This window comes from Gossypium arboreum, chromosome 13 (genome assembly GCF_025698485.1).
Source record: "Gossypium arboreum isolate Shixiya-1 chromosome 13, ASM2569848v2, whole genome shotgun sequence".
NCBI lineage: Eukaryota > Viridiplantae > Streptophyta > Magnoliopsida > Malvales > Malvaceae > Gossypium > Gossypium arboreum.
In genome coordinates, this window is record NC_069082.1 from 115,393,522 (window position 1) to 115,417,547 (window position 24,026).

The 24,026-nt window shown below is 34.5% G+C and overlaps 1 protein-coding gene across 1 annotated transcript; it reads left to right on the forward strand.

Moving 5' to 3' along the window:
- Positions 1 to 22,791: 22,791 nt before the first annotated feature.
- Positions 22,792 to 23,767, forward strand: LOC108463234 (probable glutathione S-transferase). Its single transcript, XM_017763174.2, has 2 exons — positions 22,792 to 23,185; positions 23,273 to 23,767. Exons 1-2 carry the CDS (start codon positions 22,871 to 22,873, stop codon positions 23,615 to 23,617), a joined length of 660 nt encoding a protein of 219 aa, XP_017618663.1. The 5' UTR covers positions 22,792 to 22,870; the 3' UTR covers positions 23,618 to 23,767.
- Positions 23,768 to 24,026: the final 259 nt, after the last annotated feature.

Consider the following 24,026-nt stretch of genomic DNA (forward strand, 5'->3'; position numbering starts at 1 on the left):
GATTTGATTTTCACACAAGCCTATGATAATGACTTTTCATATTGATTGATGAGTGCTTAATTTGTTGTCCTTAAACACCTCGAGTGATTTGAGTGAATCTTTAGTGAGGATGCTGTGATATTTTGAATCAAAGATGATTACTTAGATGAGGGGAGACACCTAATGTTTTCATGATAAAATACTCAACTTGGAATGTTTGAAACTTTGATGTTCTTCTAGTTGAACTCTCAATGTATGATTACTTATGGATTATTTTGAGATATTATTGACAAGAATTATAAGTTGAGAAAAATGAATTCTTAATTATGAGTTGAGGATTTTGCTTAAGGATAAGCAAATACTTAAGTGTGGGGCTATTTGATAAGTCGTAATTTATACATATTTTTACCTCAAGCTTAGCACATTTTTGGATGATTTATCCTTAGATTTGGTGAATTCGATGTTCCTAATCCTTTAATTTCATGTTTTATACTTAGATGAGCATAGGAGAGTAAAAAGAGCGAGAAACGGGCCGAAAATGGAGAAAATGGGCCAACGTGGGAAATCAACACTGCTTGGACTTCCTCAAACAGGTAGACCGAGTTTCCTTAAGGATAAGCAAATGCTTAAGGATAAGCAAATGCTTAAGGATAATCAAATGCTTAAGTGTGGGGGTATTTGATAAGTCGTAATTTATACATATTTTTACCCCATGCTTAGCACATTTTTGGATGATTTATCTTTAGATTTGGTGAATTCGATGTTCTTAATCCTTTAATTTCATGTTTTATACTTAGATGAGCATAAGAGAGTAAAAAGAGCGAGAAACAGGCCGAAAACAGAGAAAATGGGCCAACGTGGGAAATCAACACTGCCTGGACTTCCTCAAACAGGTAGACCACACTATCGTGTCTATTTAGCAAAATCAAGCACGACTTACACGGGTAGACCACACAACCGTGGCTATTTAACAGCCTGGAACACGGATTGAAGAAATTGCACACGGGCGTGTCCCTGTCGAGCCCAAGTTTAGTCCTAATCGGAAAAGGGAACTCTTGAGGGTTGGAAAGCATTCTAAAGCCTATTTAAACGCCCCAGGAGGCAGATAAAAGGGACACACGGAGTAGAAGGCAAGAAATTACTCAAAGAAAGCCGATTAATCCATCTCAGAAGCTGGATTCACCTTCAAGACTGAAGATCTCCCTTCAATTTCCCTCAAGAGTTTTTAGGTTTTCTTTATGTTTTGTTATCATTACAATTATGAACTAAATCCCCTAAATACCTAAGGGGAATGAAACCTAAGACAGATCTTGTTATTATTTTCTGAATTATGTGATAAATATTTGATTTGTTATTAATTATATGTTCCTAATTCTTGCTTTAATATTCCAGGATATTGATTCAAGTATTATGTGCTTATTCAAAGAAGAAAAAGTCATTGTCTAAGAGTAGATCTAGCATAATTAAGCGGAGTTGATTGCACACCTAGACATAGGGTGACATAATTTTGTCGGATTAGGGTGAAACCTAATAAGGGAATCCATAGATCGAGTTAATGCAACATTAGGGGTTTTAATTAGAAAGAGATTTCAATTAATCAACCTAGGGTTAGACGTTGTTAGTCTCGAGAGAGATAATAATATAAATTAAGGATTTCTACGGATCAAATCAAGTGAATAAATCGTCTAATTCAGAGTCAATAACAAGTGAAGTCTAGGTGGATTTTTCCCTTGGGTATTGTCCAAATCATTCAGTTTTCCCATAAGTATTCCCCCAATTCACTTCTTGTGCATTCTTAGTTTAGTAATTAGTTTAGATAAAACAAACCCCTTTATTCTAGGTTTGATAATAAAAAGAGAGTTAATACTAGTACTTTTAGTTCCTTTGGGTTCGACATTCCGATTTTGCTATAAACTATACTACAGTTCGATAGGTGCGCTTGCCTTTATCGTGATAATAGTTGGTTTTCAAGCACGATCATTCATAAATTATAAAACTTATCACGATTTGCTCAATCAGTCTTACACTGGCTTATATGTCGAGGCCGATGTCATGTCCCAAAAATGGTCTTACACTAGCTATAGTCTCAATGCCGATACCATGTCCCAGACATGGTCTTACACTGGCTCTCATAACATTGTTGATGCCATGTTCCAAACATGGTCTTACACTGACTCTCATATCGTGGCCGACGCCATGTCCTAGACATGGTCTTACACTAGCACACATATCACCCAATGTCATGGCATAGATATCCAATCTATTCCTAGGTTCAACCAGGAATTTACTATATTAAATTTCATCATGCATTATTTAAAAGGATATTCAACCATATTACGCAAAATCAATCATTCAACACATAATAGGGATAAAGTTGCCTTACTTACGTACAACTTACCTTGGAATACAAAAAGTGGACAACTAGTTGGATTTAGTCTACTAGCTTGGCCTTCCCTCGGACTAGGTTCGGATTTTGTATTTCTTGATCTAAAATGATAAAAAATTACTAATTTAATCATCATATTAATCAATGCATATCATACTTCATATTTTGGAGCTCTTTATAACTGTGATAGAATCAAGAACTCTTTAGGAAATATAAAGAAGCATAATTACTCGTAAAGAAATAGCCGAAAATAAAATTTGTTCAATAAAAATTTTAAAACCTAAGGATGAAATAAAAATAAAATTAAAGAAAAATAAAATAAAAAGTAGTTTTAAAAAAAATATAAAAGGAAAAACATAACAAATAATAAATAAAAGTCTTTAAACATCGTCATCACCGAATGGTTCGCAAGGTGGTGGTGGCGATGAGATGTGAAGGTGTTGAAAAATCTAATGTACAGTCGCATCAATGTGATCAAAGCGCTGAAAATATTACTGCTCAAATCGAGTAAAGCACTCAGAGATGTTAGAAAGTGAAGCCGACGCATGAACTGGACGATGAATAAGTGGGGGCTGAGAGGGTGGATCCTTGTGTGGTGGAGGGACATCATCAGTAATGTCCTCTGGGTTCTCCTGCTCGGCTGACTAGACTAGGCGGTCTGAGGAGGATCAAATCCATGTCGTCGCTCTACCATCCTCATATGTAGCATACTCGAGATACCTTATGGGGACATCTAATCGATGAGAGTGAGAGAGGATGCTTGTGCCGCCGTGTTTACGAGACCGATGTACCGTGCCAGGCAAGTCACATAGGGGCCTATGGAGATGACTCCCTTCCTATGCCGCTCCGTCTGGTGGCGAATAGTGAGGGCAATGAAATAGGCGAAGTCAAATACGTGCCTATGCTCCATGCTCCATAAAAAGTAGGCATCGTAAGTGTTGACGACGCCAGTACTCTCTCGCTGTCCCGTCAAGGTGTGAGTCAGGATGGCATGTAAGTATCGCAGTGATGGGGCGAAAGTCGATGCCTTGGAGCAACTAGGATCATAGGTGGCTGAAGCAGGGGCGAGGGCCTTCCAGCAGTTCGAAGGCGAATAGTGGATGCGGTGATAGAGGCTGTCAAAGTCATCATCATCCATAAACTCCTCCGTGTACAGTCCTAGTGTGACTCCAAACTCAGGGAAACTCAACTGGCGAACTAACCCGCCGAGACGGAACTGGACCGTTTTGAGATCATCAAACTCTGTCATAACTACCTGAAGGTGGAAGGTTGAGTAGAGTTCGAGTGTGAGCTCGAGGTACGTTGGCTCGATGATTTCGAAAAAGAGCCTCCACGGGTCAGTCGTCAGAAGGGCTCGGACCGCGTCAGCCAGTTGGATTTGTTCAAGTGCAGCCTAGGGGTTGGGCCCATAGTATTTGAAATAGTTCCTCTAGCAGTCTCTATGGAAATTAGAGAAATGGGTGCCTGATCTCAGCGATAGGAGCCAAGGAGGATGCTGCTCATTTCCTCTTCTTCGAGGCGGGGACAACGGTTTTATTACCCCGTGGATTTGACATGGTATCTGCAATAAAAATGGAAAAGATGCATATGCCAACAAATTCAGAACAAGAAATTAACTAACAAATTCAACCAAACTAATGACACTAACAAAACTCAACCAAAGCAATCAAACTTGACTATAGTAATTGTAAAGCAAATAGTATGGTGATAGTACGACTAAATTCAACACAAAATAAAAAAAAATCCTAAGAATAAGAAAAATGTAAGTAATAAGGTAAACTCATGTTAGTAAACAGCAAGTAAAAGAGAAGAGAAAACCGTTAGTGGAGGATTGGTGGCCAGAGGAGCGACGGCGTGGGCGGGGCATGGTTGAGGTCTGCCACTGGCGTGGGCGGTGTGCCGTGTGGTGCGCAAGGGTGAGAAAAGGGGAGAATGGAGAGAGAGAGGGGAGAAAAATGAAGGAGAAAAGAAAGTTAGGGTGGCCGATCAACGGTGGGGGAGGGGTTGTGGCGGCTAGGGTTTAGGTTTTGGGTAAGAGGATGATGAATAGTGAAGGTTTATATAGATATTAGGGCACGCCACCATGGGGCACGCTCGTGTGCCCTTATTTTTTCCCGTGTGTTTCATGATTTTAAAATTTGGGCGCATCTGAACTATTTTGCAGACTTTAAGAGATAAAAGTTGTATGTCAAGTTTAGAAAAAGTGAGTTTTAGCTTCGAGAGATCAGATTCTTAAGACACATCATGTCGGGTGATGGAATTTGAGTTGACCCGAGTAAGATCTCGGCTATTATTGAGTGGAAACCACGGAGGAATGTATCGAATATTAGAAGCTTTCTAGGCTTAACAGGTTATTATAGACAATTCGTTAAAGGATTCTCCATGATTGCCACTCCAATGACGAAGTTGTTGCAGAAAGATGTCAAGTTCGTTTGGACGGAAAAATGCCAATAGAGTTTCGAGAAAATTAAGGCGTTGTTGACTGAAGCCCTAATTTTAGTGCAACTGGAACCGAAAAAAGAATTTGTAGTGTATAACGATGCATTCTTGAATGGATTAGGATGCGTGCTCATGCAAGAAGGCAAGGTAATAGTATATGCCTCGAGACAATTAAAGCCGCATGAGAAAAATTATCCGACACATGACTTAGAGCTAGCAGCCATAGTATTCGCACTGAAGATTTAGAGACATCACTTGTATGGTGAAAGATGCCGAGTATTCACCGACCATAAAAGTATAAAGTATTTTATGAGTCAAAAGGAATTAAACCTTCGTCAACGGAGATGGTTAGAGCTCATAAAAGATTACGAGTTGGTGATCGACTATCTCCAGGGAAAGGCGAACGTGATCGCCGATGCTTTGGGTAGGAAGTCATTGTTTTCCTTGAAGTCTATGAACACTTAGTTGCCTATAATCAATGATGGTTCGATTCTGGTAGAGCTGAGGGCTAGACCAATGTTTTTGTAAGAGATTTATGTAGCTCAAAAAGGTAATAAAGAATTTCAAGTTAAGATAACTCAGTGCAAGACGGGTATAGAATCAGATTTTCGAAATGGTTCAGATGGTTGTTTAATGTTTCAGGACAAAATTTGTGTACCCAAAGACGATGAGATTATTCGAAAAATTTTGCATGAGGCACATAGCAGTTGTATGTTTATCCATCCGGGTAGTGTGAAAATGTACAATGACTTGAAGAAAATGTATTGGTGGTCGGGAATGAAGAGAGACATTTCAGAGTTTGTCTCTAAGGGCATGTTTGGTTGGATGTAATGGCTATGCCATTACATGCCTATTACCACCCTATTCTGCAGCCCCACATAAACCAACGTTTGGTTCGATGGAATACCCTATTACGGGGATATTCTATTCCGGGCTTAAACAGAGATTTTTAGGGATTTCTATTCCCTTCCCCCATCACCGTTTAGCTAATCGTTACTTCAGGAATTCTATTTTGCCCTTACCAAAACTTCACCTCAAAAACACTCTCAATCGATGACCATTTCACGCCCTTTGACTCCGGCATTCCTCCCCCTCATCCAAGGTCAGGTAAATATTTTTGCTTCTGCTTCCTTCATATCATCTTCATTTTTGCCTTTTCATTTTTGTTTTATGGTTAAACGAGTTTCTTCCTTACTGATTCATTGAAAGAAACAATGGCAGAACCTTGTAGAGTATCCCAACGATCTCACTCAAATCGGTAAAAAAATTAGCGTTTCGAAGCCCAGGCAAGTCCCTTCATTCTTTTTCATTTCTGGATTATCTGTTGTGTGAACATGATGATTCTGATCTATTGGCTTCTTTCTTTTTTTTTTCTGTATCATAATCTCTATATGGCTTGGCATACATAAATCGATTTTGATTCTGCCATGAGATTAAGTTATTTCAATTATAGATGCATATTTTTGCCGATTTTTGTGCCTTTTTCCCTCTTTTCTATACTGCATGTGAAGTCTACATTTTGATTCTGCTATGAGTCGATTACCAAGTTTTGATAAGAAAGCATATTATTGGTAGAAGATATGCAATTATGCATTACGATTAACCTGCTAAGAAGTTGAGAACCTAAAAAAAAGATTTTTTTTGTTAGTGTTTATAATGATTCATATTATTGGAAGATTCTTAAGCCTCCATAATCCATATAATCTTCTTGTACCGCATGAAACATTGATATAGCTTAGCGCTGCTACAAAAACATTGATATAGATCTTTTTGGTTTGGTAAAATTGCTTATTTAAGTTTTTACATATTGATAAAATTTAATTAATGAAAGATTAAATTTTTGTTTTGGCTCCCAAAATTATTTAGTTCAATTTGTCCCTTCACTATAAAATTTGTGGCTTTGCCCTTGAATTATGTTAGAGGAAAATAGGGGACAAATTGAACATGGAGAGTGTTGTTTGGAAATTTCCAAAACTGGGAAATAAAGCATGGACAATTTCTCACCTTTACTGGTGGAATGAGATTTATTCAAAATGAATATATGTATGTACTTTACAGTCAAGCAGACAATTAGTCTGTTGTAGACTCCATCAACCCCATTAATGGAGAAGTGACAGTGTGTGTTCCGTGCAATAGTGGGGGTGAATTTGTGGGAAATCTGAGTCATGGAAAAGTTTCATCCTTAAAGACTACACCCACCCTATTATGGAGTCTCTGTAAGCCATTGGAAATGTGATGTGGATTTAGTTTGGATGCATCCATGGCAGGGAAACACACATGCCATTTTTGTAACAAACTGTTTTGCTCCACATAAGTTTAAATATAAATATCACCCACCCTTTTCTTTTCGCTTAAGTTATGTTCCATAACCAATCTGGTTAAAATATTTTGGTAAGTGTTGCTACAAAAACTTAAAATTTGAACTTATTATTTTATATTTGGAGTGGTAGAATGATCCATATTCAGTTATTATTAAAAAAAATTCTTGTCCATTTCTGGATTGCCTGATTGGTTCCTTTTTCTCTTAACTGGTTGATCGCATTGGCTTTATGCTTATGGTATACACTCATCCTAATAACATTCACTCTTTGCATCACTTAATTGCTTCATCATTATAGAATATATTAACATTCTTTTTCCTTTTCTGTTAATTCATCATTTTCATAACGATATCAAAGTTAAAGGTTACTCCATCTCATACAAGTTTATTGCTTTTGATTTACTGGCTTTTAGTTACCGACATGTGATATATAGGATCTTATTATGGACTCGAAAAGTTGTCCATCGTCTATTTTTTTTGAAGATGTTGTCTACACATTGTCCCCTTTAGACACAAATCGCTATCGTGGTAGGCTTGCATGTTAAACAAAATGCTTGACGTAGACAGCCTGCTCAAAATTCTAGTATTTGTGCTTTCGTATGTATCCCAACTCTTAGAAGAGGAGCGCAAGTCCGGATCATGCATTTCAAGCCTGTTCAGTTCACTTTTCCTTTTAGCAGCGTTAGTAACTGTTCAGTTCACAACATAGTAAGTTTACAGCTTGGTTGACAGAAGCGTGATGTAGAAGTTAACCATTGGTATCTGTAATGCAGCCACATGGTTTCTTTAACTGCTCCCCGGCAGTCGATGCTCCTCCTAGCATGACTATTTATACTTATATGGTGTTAGCATGTTCTTTTTTGGGGGAGATTGTTTTTAAGTTGATGGAATTGACTATTTTTGCCTTGAATTTTCTAGGGAAAATCATTAGGGGAAAGTTTGTTCTTTTTAGGGTACATTATTATACGAATTCATATTCATCTTATACGAATTTTCTATGGAAAATCATTATACAAATTAATTTAACAAAATAACTTAACCTGTTATATTATTAGGGTCATTAATAAAAGTGGAAGAAACAACCTTCAAACAAGTGGTGGGCTGAGAGTGAAGTCTATACAAACTTTGACTGTCTTGATTCTTATTACAAAGTTACTTTGAGATTTTGAGATTGGTCAATTATTTTTATTCTTTTTAAAACAAGTAAAAATAAGAGGGAAATGAATGGTAAAAATATTATAAAAGATGTTATATTAATAATCGGATTGTATTTTATTTTTATTTAAAAAATAAATAAATTAATTTTGCATGTTAGATTAAATTGTAAATTAATCATTTTATTAAAAATTTTATTATTTTTACGGTTAAAACTGATACATGTATGTCAACATAAGTTTATTTTCTACTAAATCTCATTAAAAAAATTAAACTATTATTTATTATCATATTAAAAATTAAATATAATATATTTATATAATTTCTATAATTAAACCTATGAGAAAGGGTAATATATTTGTATTATGGTATTTGAATGGTCCCATGGCTGAAATTATAAGTGAGGAGATAAAGGCTTTTTTTTTTAAAGAATAATAAATATTTACAATGCTTGTCAGCTCAATATGAACTGTTGAATAAAACACTTTATAGGAATTGAAGATCTTGAACTGCGAAATAAAACACTCTATATGATTGATGGTATGTTGAGAATTTTGTATTCGAACTTTTACTAATATACTTTGTAAAAGCTTCATATTATACTTTCTTGTTGAGATAATCTTTGACTTTGACCTTTCTTACCAATATGTATAGACTATATTTACTTTTCTTACAATTGTACATTTTCAAGGATTACATCCTTTCATGTCTCAATTTTAGGTAAAGAAAATAAAGTTATATATTTTAGTATAATCTCAATTTTAGTCTTCAGCGGTTACATCTTATTAAAAATAAAAATAACCCTCGAAGTTCTTATAGCAAATCAATTATCACAATGTTGAGACTAATACTACTTTGTTAAACCACATTAAATTAAATTGTACCGTTAAGTTGGAATCTAGTTTATGGATGAATACGAATTAATCAACCCTTCAAATAATAGTAATAATTTTAAAAATCAATGTTTGAAATTTTGTAATTTGGATGTTGATGTATTTCAAGATTAGATGTTCATTATTAATTTCTCTTTAATGTTCAAGATATTATTATTTGCTAAACAAAGAGTTGATTTTGTTGAATGAAATTTGATAAATATGTATTGTTCATTTTTCTTTGACAAAGGCGTTATTACTTCCTTTTCTTATTTGGCTTGCTTGATTGCTTCCTCTACTCACAGTTGAGCTTCTTGTACTCACTAAACTACTGTAAGTTCTTTAATCAATTAAATTCTTTGATTTTTTTTTTACTTTTATTGAAATTAGTATTGTAGAAATGTGACCTTTTTACTATGATTTGAAGATATGTAACACTTTAATATCTTGCAGTAATGGCTCGTTTGCCTTTAATAGTACAAAGTGTAAGGCGTAAAAGAATTGGTCTTGCAGTGACAATATGGTTGCAAATGTGTACAGTTGCAAGTTGGTTCTTACTTACATTGGGTGCCATCCATAGCTTACATACTTATAGACCAAGGATTAGATCCTATATTTTAGATTTTTATGCAAAACGAGATTATGTGAAAAGACTTGTATATGCTAGTGACGAGACCTGTATTGAACAAGTTAGGATGAATAGAACTACCTTTTTTAAACTATGTGAGATGTTACAAACTTTAGGGGGATTGAAGTCGTCAAGGAACATGCTTATTGATGAGCAAGTGGCAATGTTTTTACATATCATTTCTCATCATCTTAAAAATCGAGTTATCAAGCATCACTTTAATAGGTGCTGGGAAGCAGTTAGCGAGATCATTTCACAATGTTTTAAATGTCTGTCACACGCTTACAAGATGTGCTATTTAAAAGCCGAGCCAATTACGACTAATTCTCTGCACCCAAGGTGGAAATGGTTCAAGGTATTGGAGTGAGTTCTATATATAGCTCGTACATAATTTAGTTGAGTTAGATTTAAATATAGTATCCTAACTCGAGGTTTTATACATGTGATGTAGAATTGTTTAGGTGCTTTAGATGGAACCCACATCAAGATTAGGGTTCCAACAGTTGATAAACCTAGATATCGAAGCGAAAAGGTGACATAGCAACAAATATGTTAGGTGTTTGTACACGATATGCATTTTGTTTATGCTCTTCCCGGTTGGGAAGGTTCATTGCGAGATGGAAGGGTTCTTGAGATGCCATTAGTAGGAGACATGGATTAAAAGTTCCTCATGGTAAAGTGCAAAATTAAAGGACTTTGAATAAATCTTTAAGATCATACTTTTTGGGAAATTAATCATGACAAATAGTTTTTTTTTATAGGTTGTTATTATCTAGTTGATGCTGGATACACAAATTGTGAGGGATTTCTTGCACCTTTTAGAGGACAAAGATATCATTTGAATGAGTGGCGTCAGGGTTACCAGCCAAGTTCTCCGGAAGAATTTTTCAATATGAAACATGCTTCAGTAGCGTAATGTTATTGAAAGATGCTTTGGGTTATTAAAACTTAGATGGGGAATACTTAGAGTCCATCGTTTTATCTGTGAGGTGCACAATAGAATCATTATTGCCTGTTGTTTGCTCCATAATTTTATTCGAACCTATATGAGTCTTGATCCTATTGAAGCAGAGTTGGGAGAAGGATTACCTAGTAATGTGATAGATGACGATGATTCGAATATCGTTAATATTCATCCATCAGATGCATGGGCTACTTGGAGGATGGAACTAGCCAACCAAATGTTTGATGAATGGCAAGCATCTACAAATTAGTTAGGTTTAGGGTAAAAGTAGTAAACGTTAATTTGTTTATGTTATTTCATGAATCTAGTTTATGAAACTTTGGTGATGTTTGAATTATTTTTTTATATTGTACTAGACTTGTTGAATTATAAATTATTTTGTATTGATTCATCATGTGTTATAATTTTATAAAGTGTTCACTTTTGATTCATAATATTGAACTTATGTTTAATTTTTTTTCCTTAAGATAATTATGTCAGGTTTTTCACAAGCAAGTGTTTCTTCCCAAAATTCTCGAGGAACCAAAAGGAAATGGCTTCCAGAAGAAGATGCTGCGTTGGTTGCCTGTATGGTCGACTTGCACAATGTTGGAACCTTTAATGCTGATACGGGATTTAAAGCCGGTTATTTAAATGAGTTGGAAAAAATGTTAGAAAAAGTTTTACCCGATGCCAAGTTGAAGGCTAAACCTAATCTTGAATCGAGGATTAGGACATTGAAAAGGGATTGGTCAATCGTTTATGACATGCTCAGCGGAAAAAACAATAGCGGTTTTGGTTGGGATGAGCATAGGCGACTTTGTTGTTGTTGAAGATGCGATGTGGAACTCATATATAAATGTAAGAATTATTTCAAGTCTTTATTATCTTAACTTGACCAAACTTATATCTACTATGAATTCTTCTTTTTTTCAGAGCCATAAAGAAGCCGCTCAATTCAAACATCGTAGTTTCCCTTATTATGACCAACTTACAGCCATCTACGCAAAAGATCGAGCCACTGGGAAAGATGCTCAAACAGCTGCTGATATTATTGAAGAAATAGATGCTGAGGATGTAGCTACTACAAATACTCATGAAGAAAGAAATGATTTCCATGGATGTGAAGCTGATGTTTCTTTGGATGACATGGATCTTTCAGGCACACAACAACAACCGGCTATAAACCAAGGTGATTCCACATTTTCAAAGAAGAAGAAAAAGACTTCTGATGCAAGTGATCATATTTCATCTACTTCATTTAATGATGCTGCCACTTTATTAGCGGAAAAGATCGAGACCGTTGGTGTTGAAATCAGTAGGAGTATTGCCTCCGAGGTGCTAATTCAACAAAGGTCAGAAATGACACTTCAAGAAAGTGCTCTAAAATTATATCCAACGTTATGTGAAGTAGAAGGTTTAACTGAGGATGAGCGCTATCGCGCATTGAGCAAAATTCTAGATAATCCAACGCAAATGCTCATTTTCTTTAGTTTACCTTCTTCATGCGATTGGGATGGGTCAAGATTTCTTCGACCATTAAAAATCATAGTTGTGTTGATGATATTTTGGTAACTTTTGTGTTTGTAATAGTTGGATGGTATAATGACATGATAGAATGTCATTACAATGTTGTAACTTTTGAGGTTGTAAAATTTTATAACATATGGATTATGACATATAAACTAATGAAATCATGTCACTTTTTGTTAATATATGAATATTATGTTTGATGTGAAATATGATTCTCAAGTTATTTATTACTTCTTATATTTTACTTTTTATTGTAGAATAATCAAATTATTTGTTTCACTTATAATATTTTAGCACATTATGTAGTGCGGTTTAAAAATAATAAAGTAGATTATATATTATTTTATACTATTATATATTATGATTTTTAATTCATTTAATAATAATTATATAAAGAATTTTATTAAATTATATTTAGTAATAATCATGTTAAAATATGATTAAATTATATTTAGTAATAAGCTTGAACTTCAAGCATTTTTCCTTCATATTTTACCCGGGTATAATACGTTCTATCTTTGGTGCTCGCTTTGAAATTCTTACTTTACCCGGTTAAAGTGTGTTGAAACTCCAACATTTTTATTAAATTATTTTTAATAATAATCTTATTAAAATTTAATAATAATAACAATAATCATATGATATGCTAAACTCATTTTTTATATTGGCAATTGTGACCTAAGACAACGGTGAAAGGCTAGATTAAAACAAATATATTAGGCATTGAAATGTTCTTAATAATAATTTTATATTAAAATTATTATTAAATATTATTAATAATGTTATTAATAATGTTATTAAAATATATATTATTTTATTAAATTATATTTAATAATAATTATATTAAAATATAATTAAATTATTTATTTTTATTTTTATTAAAATATATGTATCAATAATCTTATTAAAATTTAATAACAATAATCATCTACTAACAAAAATTCTGTTAAGGGTACTTTAGTCATTTTAGCCTTTTTTCTTATGCTATTACAACATCATTCCATTCAACCAAACATAAGAATTCTATTACAGCTCTATTCCATTCCATTCAACCAAACAGTTGAATTACTGATTACAGCTCTATTCTATTACAGCTCTATTCCATTACAGCTCTATTCAATTACAGCCCTATTCCATTACAATGAACCAAACGTACCGTAAGTTTTTAATTTGTCAGCAAGTGAAATCCAAGCACCAAGTACCTTCAGGTTTACTTCAACCTGTGATGGTCCCCGAGTGGAAATGGGATCAAATTACCATGGGTTTTGTGACGGGATTACTGTTTTCACCAAGAAAGAAAGATGTTGTTTGGGTCATAATTGATCGATTAACGAAATCAACTCACTTTGTTTCGGTACGTACCTACTACTCACTTGATAAGCTAGCCGAGTTGTATGTTTCTAAAATTGTGAGACTTCACGGAGTGCCCTTATCGATTATTTTAGATAGAGATCCAAGGTTTACTTCGCGGTTTTAGAAAAAGTTATAAGAAGCTTTAGGGACAAAGTTGAATTTTAGCATGGCTTTCCATCCGCAAACTGATGACCAATCAGAAAGAGTAATTTAGATTCTTGAAGACATATTGTGGTGTTGTGTTCTTGAATTCCAAGGAAATTGGGAAAAGTATTTATAGCTGGTCAAGTTTACCTACAACAATTGTAATATTCTGAATGAGGGCCTAGACAGAATAATAGTTTCGGGACCACAAAACTGACGTTAAAATAATTATTTTATGATCATTATGAGATCTAGGATATGAAAATGAGCATGCGTTAAAGTTTCATGAAGAAATTCTATGTGTAAGGTGTCCTAATGAAAATTAGGGACCAAATTGAATAAATTGCAAAACTTATATTCTAGAAGCAATTTGTATGAAATTGCTTTGGAATATTAATTAGAGGTCCTTAAAGAGTAATTTTCCCAATTTCTAAGTTTTTGGACAAAAATGTGCATGCATGGAAAATTTTGAAAGTTTAGTAATGAAGGGCATTTTGGTCATTTGGTTAATTAAAGAATAAAAAGGGAAAAATAAAGTTAAAATCAGCTCATTTTCTTCTCCATGTTGTTGAAATTCCAAGGGTTTTCAACATTTTCAAGCTCAATAGTAAGTGCTCCTTAGCCCCGTTTTTAACATTCTTCATATTTTTGAAATCCTTGTAACATGCTCTCTCTATTTCTACCCATATTTTAAGCTAGAGTTCCCAGAATTGAGCACACGAGTAGAGACATGGGCGTGTGTCTCAACCGCGTGTGCCACACGGCCTAGAACACGGGCGTATGTCTTGGCTATGTGAAACCTGTACCTATTTTCGAATTGAATTAATTAACCACACGGCCTAGCACACGGGCGTGTGGCATGGCTGTGTGTGCTAGGCCGTGTGGCATAGCTGTGTGTGCAAGTCAGAGAGTTATACGGGGTCGAACACGGCCTCTAAAACGGGCGTGTCCTAGGTCACACGCGGTGTCCTTTGGACTACACGGGCGTGTGAGCCCTGCATGTAATGCCCCGATTTTTGGGCCTAGAAGTATTGGGCCTTGAGTCTGGGTTCGGATGGAAAACGGCCCGAATAATTTGGATGTTATTATTATTATTTTGTATGTTTAGTTTAGCGATTAAATAAATTTTAAGGGTTTATGGTGTGGGAAAAAAGGCCCAAGAGTAAATTTAATTCGAGGCAATTCCTGAATTTTAATTTTGAGAGAGAGGGTTCTGGTGATATAGGCTTTTAAAGTTAATGTGGTAAAATAGGACACAAAAATATCTATGGTAAAGTGGCATGTGGCGCCACCTAGGTGTTTGGAGAGTGACGTGTGGATGATTAGGGGGAGCTAGAGTTCAAGTCACAAGGTAAGCGTGTTGTTACTTTTATTTTTGTGTGCATGTGCCCGGCATGTGATAGAGCTTAAGTGGAAATTCGGCTAGGGCTTTAGGAAGGTTGGGCCGTGGGTCTAATTGGCCATTAGGGCAAGCTTTATTTTCTTTTTGTTTTACTGAATTAGGGTTAGCCACCTAGAGCCTTCCCTTTCATTCTATTCTTTTCTCAGTGTCGCAAAAAGCCAAAAACGCAAAGTTAGATCTCCTGAGTGCCGAACTCTTCCTTCTCTTCTCCTCTCTTCTTCTATTTTCTTTTTCTCTTTCTTTTCTTCTCTAGCCGAAACATTTCTACCATTCTACTCATCTCCTTTTTCATTCCCATTCTTTTCTAAACCTCTATAGTCGATTGCCATAAAAGCCGAAATCCCAAAAGTTGTTTCTTGTGTTGATTTCTTCTAGCCAAAATCCTCCTATTTTCTTCATCTCTTTTGGTCGATTTTCACATCCTCTAAACCTGAACCCCTGTCGGCAATACCACTGCAAAATCACCATACCAAATCATCTTCCTCTTCACAGTTCCAAAAGTCGAAAACACTATAGTTTTTAGGGACATATAGCCGAATCTTTAGATCTCTAAGATTTGATTTTTGCAAGTGTTTAAGGGCTGGATCTGCATCAGATCTTAATAGAAAATGAAGTGGAATCATTTTGGTTGAAAGAACCTGTGGTAAGTATCCAGATCTATTCTTTATTTCGGGTTTTAGAAAAGCCGAAATCCCTAAAGGCATAGGAAGGCTGTCGATTGGAGCTTAAGGCTCTAAGGGTCGTAACAATTGATTTGTTTTGTTGTTAGTGTGATCCAGAGGCTACTGATCAAAGGCTTGGACAAGTGGAACGACTAGATCTAGATCTAGTCTCTAGTTTTGGCAAAGGTAGGATCTCAAGGGCCATATGTATTGATGGCCTATTATGGTAAGTAAGTTTATGATGGTTGCCATTGTATTTTGGATCTGATATGTCTAGTGATGATTGTAGGATATCGTAGGAGATTCCGGTAGTAATTATCGCAAATTAGGTGTGTAAACGACACCCACTAGTAGACTAGATCGGCAAAAGCTGAAAAGCTAAAAAGCCGACATTTCGAGAACTTGCGAGCGTGCGAGCGCTTGTGGGATTGTTTGTATTAATAATTTTAGTAACTTCAACGGTAAGATTGCAGAGTGCGCAATTTCGTGCACTTCGGTATATTTGGGCGTAATGGGCCGAAATTGGGTTAAATAGGCCAACGGGCCCAATTCGATAAAAACGTTCGGTAAGTGTTTCTGTTAATACGTTAATAACTGCAATGAGCATGAAACCCTAAAAAGACTGATAAAATTACTGAAATACCTCTGTAAGGTAGAATTATCGTAATACCCTAAAGGGTAAGTTTATGATTATGCCCTCGAGGGTAAATAATCGTTTACGCTATAATCATTGTCTTTCTGAAGCATGCCTTGTTAATTATATATTCTCTACATACATGTCATACTGCACGGGGTTGGGTTTTGTTATGGAAGAAAAACTCGTTCTGGTGGTTGTGCCACATATTCTGATATAAGCAGCTTTACTGCGGATTATAGTTAATGCCGTAACCGGTGCTAACATTGTAAGTGTAGGGATGGCATGGGTGATTTATTCCCTACAGGAAGTGTAAGGATAGACGGAGGCAAGTGCGGGGTTGGATGGGGTTATCATGCATTAATCATATGAGACTGTTTTGTTATGGGCCAACTGTATTGAAATGGGCCCAACTGTGTTAATATAGGCAAGGCCCAATATATCTCGACTTGTAATAGGGCTACGACCCAGATTGATACTGATATGGGCTAGGCCCACTATACTCTGATACTGTAAGGGGCTATGGCCCAGTTTGTTATTGATATGGGCTAAGGCCCAGTTAACTTTGATTTCTGAATAGGGCTTAGGCCCAGGAAGCTTGAACTGATTTAGGCTCTAGTTGGGTTTATTTTACACACTGAGCTTTCCAAACTCACCCCCTTTTTCCCATCTTTGCAGGTGAGCCTTAGATTGGTAGACTTGGAGCTGGAGGGATTCAGAGTGGCCATGTGGACTGTTTAAAATAAGTGTTTATACCTTCATTTTTATTTTAGATTATTTCATTTATGTTTTCGGGTTTTAATTTGTAATAAGGCCGCTTTAATCATTTTTAGTTGTTTTTAGTATGTTTTGTTAGCTTAGATATGATATTGTTTTAACTGTTTGAAACCCCATGGATGCATGTGTATTTGGCTAAGCTTCCTAGTTCATTAGGTGAGAGATTTTTTATCTGTTTTTAATGATTTTTATGTTTTGAGATCGTTGCTTCGTATTCTAGCTAGCCCGTACCTTAGATTTCGAAATTATTAAAGATTTATCATGTTGCCGTTGTTGAATGTTTGAGTAAATTGATATTAATGATAGATTATGAATGTTTATTGATAGATTTACTAGTTTTATAAAGTGTTTTTTGACAAAAATGTCAAAAAGGGATTAATTTGTGAAACTGTAAAATTATGTGGGTAAAAGTGTGAATAATTTGAAAATATGGGCTGCTAGGGACTCCATTAAAATTCGAATAAGCATGGGTTTGTGATTAATTACATGAATTTACAATTTTATGTGATAAATATTAAATTGTAAAAGTGTGAAACATTAGGGGCAAATGTGTAAATTTTCCAAAATATGAATTATAGGCTAAATTGAATAGACCGAATATTGAATGTGCTAAATTTGATAATATATAGATCAAGATAAGCTAAGATTGGGATTAGATTAGAGAAAAAGAAAAGTGGACTTATAGTCGATAATTTTCATTCGAGCAACTCGAGGTAAGTTCGTATAATTAGAATTGAACTTTTAAATACTTGTAATTATTTGAAATGAATGTGTGTAATTTAGTAAATGATCTACTTGAATTTAAATATCTTATTGATAAAATCTGATGGTTACCAAGCCCATTTGAACCGTAGGAATTCGTAGGATACGAGTGACATGTCACTAGGGTTACTGTTTAAGTTGAGATCCTGCATGTGTTGCGAGCTCACAGAAGCTCGTGTAAGCTTACCGATATATCAGTTTGTAAGAGCTTACTATTTACAGCTTGTCGAAGCTTACCGTTTCAGCTCAATAGAGCTTACTGTCCATCAGCTCAGGAGGAGCTTATTGATTATAGCTCGAAAGAGCAGAAATGATAATGAATTGACGGATTACTGATTTATATAAGTAATGTATATCACCCAAGTATCCCTCGATATTCTAATAGGTTCAATGGGCATAAATTCTGTTATTCGTTTTGTGAGAAAGCTATGTGTTACACGGATGAATTACTATTTTATGGATGAAGTACTGTTTAAACCGATGAGTTACTGTTATCGAATGAATTACTGTTTATATGATTGAGAGTGAAATGTTACAAATGATGTACATGATATATATGAATTTGATATGATACAATGTATTGAGTATTAAATTAAGATAATGGATGATTATATGCACTTATGTGACTAACTTGTTGATGAATGCTGGTGTATAGGCATTTGACAAGTGAATTTGATATATTTTGTTTAATTGTTTGGTTATGTATAAATGGTAAGTTAAATTCTAAATTATATGGGCTTACTAAGCTATCTTTATTTCTTTTTAGTGTTTTATAGAGGTTCGATAGCTCGCTCGATTCGGATTAAGTCAGAGTTGCGTATCACACTATCTAGTTGCCGATTGGTACTTTTGCACTTATGGATATATGTAAGTCTGGATGTATAGGCTAGTTATAAAGATGATAGTTATAGTTACTTGTGATGGTGATTTTGGTACATGTTGTGGTATATGATAAAGCCATGTGATTTGGCTTAACTTGGTATAATGCTTTGGTTGCATATATGTATTCAAATATGGTATGTTTTTGGCAAGTAGTAGATGGAATAGAAATATGCAATGTTGTCTTGATATGTGATTGGCATATGAATGGAAGATGATTGTAGTTGAATTGGTTTAAAATGTATATGAAATGTTATGGATTGGCTGCCTATTGAGTTGTAAAAATATTGCAATTTATGCTTGTAAAGGTATGTAAAAATAGGGTGGCAAAATGGCTTTGCAAATAGCCTATTTTTGTCCACACGGGCAGAGACACGGGTGTGTGTCTCGACCGTGTGTGACATATCCCCTGGTGTGATATTAAAATGAAGTCAGTATACTCCAGATGGTCTCACACACGGACGTGTAACTGGCCGTGTGGTACAAGTTAGTATACCCCCTAATTGGCACACGGACTAGCACACGGGTGCGTGACTTGGTTGTGTTGCATAAGTCAGTATACCCTACAAGTTTGGCACGGCTTAGCACACGGCCTGGCACACGGGCGTGTGTGGCTACTTCGATGGGCACACGGGCTAGACACACAGGCGTGTGGTTGGCTGTGTGACCTAAGTTAGTATGTACCCCCTGTTTTCACACGGCTTGTGACACGGGTGTGTCTGGTGGTCGTGTGAGACACATGGCTTGCCGACACGGGCGTGTTTCCTCTGTTTTGAGTAAAATTTTTAAAGTTTCGTGGAAGTTTTATAAGTTATTGGTTTTGTCCCGAGCTGCTCCTAAATCATGTTTAAGGCATCGTAGGCTATTATAAGGGACAAATTTATTGAGATTGAATGATGGTTGTATGAATTGATTGAATGTATGAGAAAAGCATGGTTATATGTGTTATAAGTCCGGTAATGCTCTGTAACCCTATTCCAGCGTTGAATACGAGTGAGGGGTGTTACAGTTTATGACTGTCTCATCTCAATAATATCGTTTTCAATGTTCAAATCTTATTCTCCCGTTAAAAAGATAATATGCCTTATCATTATATCTAAGTGAAAAATTAAGGAATATATTAATGCTTGAACAAACAATCACTAATAGACACTGATGACGTCAGAAATGGTATTTACTAATGGTTTTATAAAATGTCTTAGAATAATTTTGATAATAACTAAAATAATGGAAAAACAAAGGACAACTGTCATGCTAAGAGGACATCACATTTATAGTATCAAAATGTATTCTCTTTTATATATTTTATAGAATCTTTGTTGGAATTATGAAAATCGATTATTAATGAAAAGAAAAGAAAAAATAGGAAAGGGAAGGAGATGCAGATGAGAGAAATGAAAGAAAGAGGATAAATAAATAAATCCGTGTTAGATTTTTTTTTTATATTTTGTTGTTATAAGTTTATTATGCACTAAAATTTATTTATTTTTATATTAGTTTTGTATAATTTATTGATATATGTAAATGTTTGTCTTGTATTTATGCTATTTATATTATATTTTAATTATTTTATTATGATACTACTAACATTTATTAATTAAATAATTAAAATTTAAAGAAGATATTTTTAAACTTTTTTTAAATTTTAATGATATATCACATAATTAATAAATGTTGAATACAGAGAAAAACTTGATTTATTGGTTTTATTTTATTATTAAATGTTGAAATTAGAGGATTTGCTTGGATCTACTCACAATTTGGATATTCAATGCTTGAAAGAAAATAGTTATTTTATGTTGGGTAAATTTAATCAACAGTCACTCAATTTTGGGGTAGCTAACAAAACAGTCACCTAGGTTTCATTTTAGTCATTCAACTTTTGAAAAATAACAAAACAGTCACTAATGTTATAAAAAAGTGACAAAATCGTCACTGATTAACAGTTTCTATTAGTGTCTTAACGGGGCCGCTGATGTGGAAAGTTAACTGCTACAGTGGCCAGTTAACTTGCCACGTGGGATGTCCACAGTGGAAACCCATCCAATTTAAAAAGAAAAAAAATTGACCCATCGGTTGAATCAACAAGGGAGTTGAATAAATTTGGAAAAGATCCAAAAAAGAAAATCTTGCAAAAAGTGGGTCATTTCTTCAAAATTTGAAGATTTGAATATTACCTTCCATGCTCAAAAGTGAGGAAAAGCCTGGGTAAATTGCCTTCCCCTTGTGTTAATGTGACCCCCAAAGCAACAAAGATCTTGGTTTGAAGTCGCAATGACCATGCACGAGTAATCGCAGAAGAATATGAAGCAATTGGGTTAAAGCTTTGGCCTTAAATCGTTACCTTTGAAGTTTGGAGGAATCACTTGCAGAGATGCAGTATAGGATTGATTTGAAAACATGAGGCATCTCCATTTTCTCTTTTCCTCGTTCTTCTTCTTCTCCTCCTCTTCTCCTTCTTCTTTTTTTTTTCTTCTTTTTCTCTTCTTAAACCCTAAATTGGTTCTAACAGGGTTGTTAAATTGGTGGTAACCGGCCAACTAGAGGGTTTTTTAACACCAAGCACGTCATCATCTGCCATGTCACTTTGCCGTAACGTCAATGACAGAAAATGGCAAAAAGGACTGTTTTGTCACTTTTTCAAAGTTAAGTGACTAAAATGAAACCAAAGTGACTGTTTTGTCAACTACCTCAAAGTTGAGTGACTGTTAGTGTAATTTACCCTTTTATGTTTCTTAGTTTTATTTTTATTGACAAAGTGATTTTTGACTTTGTTATTAAAACAATTTAATTAGAAATCGTGTATAGCACAAGGGGGAAATTAAAACCAGTATTAAATAAAAGCATCATCCTATTTAAGGGATATAAACATTAATTGAATAATTCCAGACAAGACTTTCGCAATTTTAAATTACATCATTGGTCCTTGCGGCTTTAAATTTTGTGTTAACTAGATTTCAGACCTTTATATAACTTTTCTTCTGTTTTTTTAAATTTTAAAAATTATACTTTCTAGAAGTATTTCAATTTATTTTAAATGTCATATTAGTAATTTCTTTTCTACCATTTGAAAACCAATTTACACTCTTTAGATATATTAAAATTATTATGCACACCATAAATTTTAATTTAATAACACAAAGTTGACCTTTTATATTGATTTGTTATATATTTTTACTTCTTGAACCAAATTGATTCAAGCATATGTTTTCTGCAACTAAAAATGCACCATTAAGATAGTTCTCAAAATCGTTTTAAATTTTAACATTATAAAAATAACTATATTTTGTATTATAGTTAAGCAGACCTATATTTAATTTAAATAAAAATATTAAAAGTTTTGAGTTTAACTTTTTAAAATTAATATGATTTAAAACTACATTATAAAAAATAAAAAATAATTATATATTTTAAATTGATGCATACAACCATCTTATTCATCCCACGGATATACAAGCTAGTTTATAATATAATAAAGATAACATAAGATTACAAATAAAAATTTTCAACTTACAATTGCAACAATTAATTTTTAATATTTTATTATACTTTTATAACACATTTATCAACTCTTAACTTTACTTTTAGAGTCTAAAATTCTACTGAAAATATAGTAAAAATTAAATATTAACTCTAGAATTAACATGTTATATCATCATTTCATTAAGACTGTAATCACAGTTAATGAATGGATAATGAAAATGTTACAACCCAATAAAGTTAGTAACAAAAATGTAATATTTGATAGCTAAGTGAGTATTTCGAATTTACCCTCTTATTTGCACTCTACCGTCTACTAGAAGAGAAATTAAAGGATGAAAAGTCGGGGTGGACCCTTGACAGAGACATGTGGCTTTAGTTTAGTACCAAGGCAAGAAAGCCCTGGAATTGTACCCCCGGAGACTTCTACAACATTCACTCCATGTTTCATTTGCCCTTTTATAGAAACACACATCTTCACTTGTACCACAGGCAAAAGATCGAAAGAGTAAAAACAAGAAAATGGCAGATGATATAATCCTGCTGGACTTTTGGTCTAGTCCATTTGCAATGAGGGTGAGAATTGCATTAGCAGAGAAAGGAATAGAGTATGAAGCAAGGGAAGAGGATTTGAGCAACAAAAGTAGCCTACTTTTGAAGATGAATCCAGTTCACAAGCAAATCCCAGTGTTGATTCACAAGGGTAGACCCGTTTGTGAATCCCTCATCATTGTTCAATACATTGATGAGGTTTGGTCTCACAAATCTCCTCTGCTCCCTTCTCATCCTTATCACAGAGCCAATGCCAAGTTCTGGGCTGACTTTGCTGACAAAAAGGTTACACCTTACCCTACAACATCAGTATGATTTAACCAATTTTCTTCAATCTTGTATTTGTTTAAACATTGAATATGAAAATTGCAGATATATCCCACTGGGAAGTTAGTATGGGGTGCACCAGGTGAGGTCCAAGAAGCTGCAAAGAAAGAGCTAATTGAGAGCATGAAGGTGCTAGAAGGAGAGCTTGGAGACAAGCCTTACTTCGGGGGTGAGAGCTTTGGCTTTACAGATGTGGCATTGATTCCCTTCTACACTTGGTTTTACTCGTTGGAAACCTGTGGGGATTTCAGCATTATTGCAAACTGCCCAAATTTGGTAGCATGGGCTAAAAGATGCATGCAAAGGGAAAGTGTATCCAAATCTCTGCCAGACCAATATAAAGTTTATTGCTTTCTCATGGAACTTAAGAAGAAGTTTGAAGCCAAATAAGATGGTTTATTTACTACCCATTTTTAGGCCTTTATATAAACTCAGCTTGTTAAATAAGAAGGCATGTTTTTTGGTGTAATCAGTATAACTTTCCACTTTGAATGTGTCTTTGTTTAATAACTCAACTAGTTTTTGTCTTTGAAGTTCTAATTCCACTATCAAAATTGGTTTTTTTTTCTTTTAATATACTTTAAGAATACATGTCATTCTACTAGTTCCATTGCAATTATTAAAAGTTCTATTAGCTATGCCAATGGATGAAATATTTCCCTCTTTAATTATTAGTGCAATATACGGATCCATTGATAATAGCATATCAATTGCTTCGTGTATCTTTGCGTAACACGGGGGAAAGATGTTTATAGATTTTGTTAACACACCATTTTGCCAACGATTTTAAATAGTAAAC